An 8,544-nucleotide genomic window follows, 5' to 3' on the forward strand; every position below is an offset into this window, starting at 1 on the left:
GAATCAAGCATCAGTGGAATTAATGAGCAAGTCTAATGTCTTAAATTTCAGCCTGTCTTTGGTTCACACAGGTGTTACTTTCAGTATTGATTGGCTGTTAGCTTCTCTTCACTGGCTCCCTATGAAATCAAGAATCCTTTTCACACAGTATTCAATGATCATACCTAAATGACCTTGTAGTACCATATCACCCTATTAGAGCACTTCGCTCTCGCTCTGCAGGCCTACTTGTTGTTCCTAGAGTATTTAAAAGTAGAATGGGAGGCAGAGCCTTCAGTTTTCAGGCCCCTCTTCTGTGGAACCAGCTTCCAGTTTGGATTCAGGAGACAGACACTATCTCTACTTTCAAGATTAGGCTTCAAATCCCCCCAAAAGTTGATTCTGCTCACCTGGACGTAGCGTTTTGGCAAAGGATTGCAATTTACTGCTCTCTAACTCATAAACTAAGATTTCCAGCAGGTTGCAATCAATCTGAGGCAGTCTGAGGAACTCGATCCAACTATTGGCAACTGGTTGTATTCCAGTATGGTATGGTTATGTTGCTGAGCATCTATATCATATTTCAGTTAAATCTTGACTCTGCAGCAACTACATGATGATTTGTGGAGGAAGTTCTGAGTTTGAGTTTCAAAGCTACGATCTATGATGTTCTGGCTCGATTCTGAATTTTTACTGTGACTTTCTGTGTATGTAGACAATAATAGCTTTTCCACAGATGGCAACAAACTTGCAATTTTTGGTGAACAACATCCATTAATTGCTGTACTATCACAAACAGACTGTATGTTATTGCCATCTTGCGTCGTGTTTGTTCTTCGTGGTCTCTCCATGCTCCTCCTTCCTCTCTTTCCCCCCAAACTCCAGTCGAGGTTCCTTATTTCGCGTCCTTCTGCCCTTGCTTGAGCCGGGCCCAGTTCTTCCTCGTGTTGGAGTGTCTCAAATATTACATAAAGCACCTTGCAAGACTTTTATCATCAATATAAAATTCACGACTTTTTAGTTAGAGGTGATTTATGTTGAAATATAGAAAATCGTTCCTGTAGTGGTAAATATATGTGCAAAAACATCACAGAATTAGAAGAAAGTCTTTGACTGCAAACATAAATAATTTAATTTGTGGCTTAAATGTCTCTCTGTATTATTTCACTTTTAATCATCACAAAAAGCAGGAAAAAGTCATGTTTTAAGGGGCGTAGTCGTGTGCTGATTTATGCCACTCATAAGAGCTTTTCAGACACTTTTCCATGTTTTCTGTGAGTTGTTGTGACATGCTCAGTTGTTGTAAATGTCACTCAGTAACCCCTGACTCATTAAATTGGGCTGAATCTGACGAACGCTGGCACATTCGTTTATTTCGCTTGTTTTCATTATTCAGTTGGAGGCGACGAAAAGAGATGAGAATGAAGCGGTTATGAAATTAATGGCAAGTTCGCGTCTGCCTACATTTTTCATTAAACTAACAGTTATCAGGGAAAAGTCGGTGAAAACTGTAAAAACAATTAAGATTTCCACCTCCTGTGATTCCCCACAGTTGTTTTTAATTGCTGAGAAATGAATGCAACTCTGATGTTATGGCAGGAACACATGAAGCACGCGACACGCATTTTAAACCTTTTTTCTTAAAGTGTGGTCTTACAGTTTCAGCTGTGTTAGCAGATGATGGAAAAGTTAGTTCCTCCAACACCAAGGTGATCAGATCGGGATCTCCGACCTCTCTTTGTGATGGTTTGTCTGTTATCCGGTTCTGTTTCCATTTTCCTTGGTCTTTCCTCGTCCTTTGTGTGGTTAAACACACATTCTTGGATTTTATTTATTCTTTTGCCTCCTGTGTTCTCCAACTTTGATTTACTTCCTGTTTTATTTTGAAGGACCAACCCTCATGTTGTTGTCTTTCCTTTTACTTCCACTTTCTTAAGAGCTTATCCAAGCCTATCCCAGCTCTCATAAGACAAGAGGTGAGGCACGCTATGGGCCAGCCTCACACCGTACACTTGTAAGGGTGCTTCTTCCTCCTGTCTTCCTTCTCTCACCTCAACCAATCACAGCAGATGGCCCCGCCCCTCCCTGAGCCTGGTTCTGCCGGAGGTTTCTTCCTGTTAAAAGGGAGTTTTTCCTTCCCACTGTCGCCAAAGTGCTTGCTCATAGGGGGTCGTGTGATTGCTGGGTTTTTCTCTGTATCTATTATTGTAGGATCTACCTTACAATATAAAGCACCTTGAGGCGACTGTTCTTGTGATTTGGCGCTATGTAAATAAACTGAATTGAATTGAACTACTTCTACTAACACTGAGAATAACTAAAATAATACTGAGAGGAAGAAGGAGGAGGAGGGAAAGAGAGAAAAGAAATGAATGAATGAAGATGAAAATATGAACAGAAATAAAAGACGGGTCCTGTGGGGATGGCACACTGGGGGGTACATGGTGTTTCGGAGAAGGGGAGGTGCCATCATTGGCTGGTCAGAAGGGTTTTTGTTCTTTTTTTGATAATAGTTCTTTTATCTTTCATGGTGTTTTTGTTACCTTTATCTGGACCATTTAGAGACACTTCACTTGGACACTACGGAGGAAGCCTGTTTATTACTGGTTAGTGGACTGTTTTCCAGTATCTATCAGTGACCTAGTCTACCTTAGGTATCAACCCTGTGACTCCCATGTGGATCGTCCCAGTTTTAGGTTATGCCCTGTGTTTGTTATCTGGGCCTCCTGCCATCTCCGGCGGTTACCTTGCAGGAGCATGCTCTGTATCTTTAAGCTTTGTGTGGGCCTCGCCACAGCTGGACATCCCAGCGTCCACTCCTGCTCCTCCCCAAAGCAGTTCACTCTCAGCAGCTTCGTCCGTGGACTAACAGATGGGTGTCTGGCAGTAAAGATACGGCTTCTGCTCCTTCACTGCATGCTGTTTTACCACTGAGTTAAAGTGATTAGGAAAAAGACGTTTCACTTTCTGATTAAATACCTTTTTTAATTAGACTATTTTGTAAACAAGAGCCGATCGAAATACGGGATACTGTCTCAGTGTGGAGACATTAGGATAAGACATTAAAATGTTATGCAGTCCCACATAAAGAGAGACACACCTAAAGGTGACAGTTATTTAAATAGAGGAACGTTATTGTTACGTCCGTTTAATTACAACGCGTAGACCACCTGCAGATAATCAGAGTCTGAGAGTCTCAGACTGGCAGGAAGGACGTGACCCGTCATCATAAAGACTAAAAATATGGTGACAACAAAAGTGTTTCTAAATGTAGTGAAGAGTTTGTGCTCACGTGAGAACACGCTGAGCACAAACAGCTGCTCTGATTAGAAGTTCGTCTGGTGAAGCGAATGTCTCAACTGCAGCACGATGCGGCGACACGTTCGCTCCCTCGCAGCACAGATCTGATGTGAAACGCTGTAGCTGCTGCTGTAATTGCGACGCCTCGGTTGGATTTTCAGCAAAGAAAAAAGAAGCTTCTTCCTACCTGATGAAGTCTCCCTCCAAGCCAATGACCCGTTTGATGATCTTCTGCTTTGGATTCCTCGGGGACCTGAGGGAGCAATAAATATAAATACATTAAAGACAATAGCATAAAACCCAAACAGGAAAACAGCCACATTAAAATCTTACAAGCTTGTTGTAGTAAACTGTGGAAACAGCTCTGTTCAGATCAAGTCTGAGGCTGCAGCATCTTTTTACCTGACGTCATCATATATGTTATTTTATGATTTGTTCAAAAAGTGCACACGAGTGTGACTAAAGATCTGAGCTGCAAATCTGTCAAAATTTAAGTAAATCTGGAAAACCAGGAAAGCTATCACCCCAGGGCTTGAAATGATGCCACTTTGTGAGACATGCCTCCTGTCTCAACTTTACACAAAGTGTCTAAAATCCCATCCTGGTTGAGCTGCAGGAGGTGCCTGGGGGTGAAGGATGGATGCAATCCGAGTTAATGATAAAAACGATAATAAAATAACGCTAAAAACCGATAAAAACCCTGAAAACCACAAATTTCACACCTGAGCCTCAACTCTCGCGGCCCGGTACCAAACGACTCACAGACTGGTACCGGTCCGTAGCACCGGGGGTTGGGGACCGCTGATTTAGGTTATGGTAGGTGAGTAATTAAACACACGTGTCTTTGTTTGATGTTTTAAAAAGCATTTGATCAAGAACGTATTTAGAGACTTCTGGTACAAAGTCACCAACATGAAACAGAAAAATCAGCCACAGAGGTGGTGATGTTAATTCTGTCGGGAAACAGGACACATTCAGTCTCTGAAGAGGAGGCACCTTCCCAGTGCCCACATCCATGGTGTTAAACCAGAATCATGCACAAAACCTCAGAATCTCAATTTCACCAACTTATTTTGACATGGCAGCAAACATGCTAACATTTTGGACATGTATGGAGGTCGTATCATTTCTATGAAGCAATATGTCAAATGATTGGTTTAGCAGGATCCACTCCCGAATCTCATCGATTTATCATAAAAATTCTCTATTTTACCATATCATAAGAACTTGTTCACAAAAACATTTTAAGCTAAAAGACCAGACTCAGACCAGCAGGTGTCATTGTGCTGAGGTCCAATACATCTCTCTGAGAAAGCAGCTTAGATGGATCACAGATACAGTCGGCGGAAATGAGCTTCCTCCAAAGAGTGGCTGGCCTCTTCTGTAGCGATGGTTAGAAGTTCAGTTATTTGGGAGGAGCTTGGATGGATGGATGGATGGATGGGAGGATGGATGAGAGGATGGATGGGAGGATGGATGGATGGGAGGATGGATGGATGGATGGGAGGATGGATGGATGGATGGATGGGAGGATGGATGGATGGGAGGATGGATGGATGGATGGATGGGAGGATGGATGGATGGATGGATGGATGGATGGATGGGAGGATGGATGGATGGGAGGATGGATGGATGGATGGGAGGATGGATGGGAGGATGGATGGGAGGATGGATGATGGATGGATGGATGGATGGATGGGAGGATGGATGGGTGGATGGATGGATGGAAGGATGGGAGGATGGATGGGAGGATGGATGGATGGAAGGATGGATAGATGGATGGGAGGATGGATGGGTGGATGGATGGATGGATGGGAGGATGGATGGGAGGATGGATGGATGGATGGATGGATGGATGGATGGGAGGATGGATGGATGGATGGATGGATGGGAGGATGGATGGATGGATGGATGGGAGGATGGATGGGTGGATGGATGGATGGATGGATGGGAGGATGGATGGATGGATGGATGGATGGATGGGAGGATGGATGGATGGATGGGAGGATGGATGGATGGATGGATGGGAGGATGGATGGATGGATGGATGGATGGGAGGATGGATGGATGGATGGATGGGAGGATGGATGGATGGATGGATGGATGGGAGGATGGATGGATGGATGGATGGATGGATGGATGGGAGGATGGATGGATGGGAGGATGGATGGATGGATGGATGGATGGATGGATGGGAGGATGGATGGATGGATGGATGGATGGGAGGATGGATGGATGGATGGATGGGAGGATGGATGGATGGATGGGAGGATGGATGGATGGATGGATGGATGGGATCAGTACTAAGAATATTCTGAGCAGAGTTTTCTCAGAGTCAGATCGTGGCTGCACTGAATGAAGACTTCTGAGTGAATCGTGTATGGAGCTCTAAAACATTTTGTAGAAAGTAGATGATAAAAATAGGACTAGGAAACTAGTCTGTCTGATTCAAAGTGACCACACCACCAGAAGATCAATACATCAACCACTGACCACTGAGAGAGAAACAGCTTCTTTTACAGATAAAAATTTACTAAATAAAAAGACCCAGTTTAACAGCAGGAGTAGCCAGAAATACAGTTGAACCACTTCTTTGAGGGGAAACAAGAGCAAATGTGGAGGTAAATAGGTGACGACATGCAGAGCGTGGTCAGAGCGTGGCTCGCAGCGGCAGGTTAACGTCCACACGCCTGTGCAGAGCGTGGTCACACATCGCTCTGTGGTTATAGGCCAGTCTACTGTATAGTTTACTTTATACATCAAACTACTGCTGCTGCTACAGCTTCCCCTCACAGAGGCGGTGCCATCATCCAGTCCGATCTTTTGTGATGATCATCACGACTTTGCAAGTAACCTCTGCCTGACCCCCCCAACAAAAGAAGTGGCAGTGTTTAAAAGCAGGAAAATATTAATCTCATGTTCATGTTCCATCTCCATCTCCATTGAACGTTTAACTGTGGGGGCAGTAGTGTTCATCCAGAGGTGGGCTGACACCGACGACACAGGTTATTTTATCTTATGTTGAAACAATATTCCCAGATCCTTGCTTTAAAAAGAAAATTTTATTTTATTTTTGAACCAAAATGAAGAACTCTAACCTCCTGTTGCTAAGTAAAAATGTCTATTTCCTGACTGGTTGGCAACTGGTTGCTGGATAAACCAGTTGCTGCATAGAAAACCTCGTTGTGCTGGCTTTGGTTTCTAGCAGATTGCCGTGGTTACCAGTACTTTGCATTGAAGACTTGTCTGAACACAAATTACTTGCCAAGTAGATGTGAAGCCAAAGAGTGCGATGCAAACTGGGAATGGAATAAAAGTTGTGCCTTTCTGCTGAAACCAGCTCACTAAAAGCACAGCTTTTACTCTTTGCAACCAATCTCACGTAGCAAAAGCAAGAAACTTCCTGCAACCACTCACCAACTAGTTTTGCCCTGGTAACTGGTGGTTACTATGGCATCACTGACTGGTCTTTAGGCCTGCATGGCTGGTGATTAGCAATTGATTTCACAGCAACTGCCAGCAGCCACCCAGCAACTGGTCTGGGAACGCTCATTTTCCCCAAAGACTGGTGGTCTCGGGTGGTTTCTTAACCAAGCTTAACCAAGTGTGTTGATGGTCAACAAGTCCTGCACAGCCTCAGCTAAGACACAGACAGTAGTTCACAGACAGTGCTGATAAACACCAGGCAGAGCTCAGTGACTGTAAGGACAGCAGCACAGAGTTACAGCGGTGACCCCTGACCCCGCTGAACATTTATGGCGACTCATGAAAACACAGAAAGCCGAACACTCCTGAGAAGATAAGCAGCTCTCTGAATCACTGCGAGACCATGCTGGGATAAGTCGGGTTATCAGGCTTGAATAATCTCTGCTGTTTTTTCTCTTTGTGTCTCTTTGATGTGATGAAGCTCTGACAGGAATCGATCTCTGATTCACTGCCTTACTCAACCAGCTGCAACACTACAAACCAAACTACCCAAACTCAGCTGTTACTCTGGCTCATTCCAGCTGTAGAGACGAATCAGATCAAACTGGATTCAAACACGCTGCACATTTCAGCTTTCCTTTAATCCACAGCATCTAAAGTGGAAGTGATTCTTTATCTGATCATCAAAAAAACAACAAAATAAAAGCAACATTTTTTTTATTAATCGCTCATCATGGAGCTGACATCAAACAGGAAATCGAGCCACAGATGCTGAAATTTGGTGTTCGGACCACCGACTCATCAGGACACACCGCTGCCCATTTATGTTCCACCAACAGTCCCAAAGCAGTGAGGCGGAGCAAACCCTCAGGACAGCAGCGCTGAATGAACACGATTATTGTAATGTATGAAAGATCTCTTTCCTCTGATTTAAGTCTTATTAACAGCGTCTCCTGGATTGTGTGTTTATCTTCAGCTAAACTGAGGCAGTGAACATGTGGTGGTGATGAACAGCGTGCAGGCAGCAGTTACACCGTACTTTCATTTTACCTTAGAGGACAAAGGCGCCTCTCACCAACCTGTTCACACACAGACTGTAACTAAAGATGGACACAGCCACTGTGATGTCACATGTTGGTTACAGAAGCACGAGCTTGAAGCCCAAACGTCATCTTTGTGTTTTGAAGCGAGCGGTGGATCTGACAAAACCAAAACCAACCACTTCATCGTCTTTTTTTAAGCTCTAATATTGAAAATAATAAAATAATGTTGTATTCAGTAACTGAGACCATAAACTCATCAGCTGTGTTAACTGAGGTCAGAGATCAAAACAGCAGTAGGCTCATTTTCCTCTACACTTCTATACAACATGCTGTCCTCCTGAAACACACGAGTCGCCCCCTGCTGGTCATTAGAAAGCCTGTCTGTTTAAGACACTTTCATTAGCTTCATCTTGCAGACCCAGAAGCTGTGTCCATGTCCTTTTTAGAGGTCCAGTCTCTATTTGCACGCAGACGTGAATGAATGTTACAGACTGTATTTATTTTTCAAGAAAAGTCCCCCACAAGCATCTGAGAAATGGAGTTTCCAAAAAATGATGAATCTCATAGAAAGTCTTAGAGCTCCAGCAAACGTTTGTAGCTGAACCTGCTGATTCATAACATGTTTCTATGTTTAAAGTTTGGAGAGATCATTTAATTTGAAAGTGTTCTTACACCAACTATGTGGCAAAAATAGTACAATCAATGAATGAACTGGATATTCTTGGTGTTATCCAATAACAGCAAAGGATGGAAATCAAAATAAAACTAATTTTAAAAAATGCAAGTCTGCAACAGT

The 8,544-nt window shown here is 43.5% G+C and overlaps 1 protein-coding gene across 2 annotated transcripts in view; it reads right to left on the bottom strand.

The window, feature by feature from the left end:
- The window catches only part of immp2l (inner mitochondrial membrane peptidase subunit 2), a 199,117-nt gene that overhangs the window by 31,005 nt on the left and 159,568 nt on the right, over positions 1-8,544 (bottom strand). For both annotated transcript variants that reach the window (XM_084936612.1, XM_084936611.1), the window contains exon 4: positions 3,467-3,532. In XM_084936612.1, the coding sequence (XP_084792738.1) occupies positions 3,467-3,532 (66 nt within the window). The remainder of the gene's footprint in view (positions 1-3,466; positions 3,533-8,544) is intronic.

The sequence above is a fragment of the Perissodus microlepis genome, chromosome 7 (genome assembly GCF_051167445.1).
Source record: "Perissodus microlepis isolate ML-2025 ecotype Zambia chromosome 7, ASM5116744v1, whole genome shotgun sequence".
NCBI lineage: Eukaryota > Metazoa > Chordata > Actinopteri > Cichliformes > Cichlidae > Perissodus > Perissodus microlepis.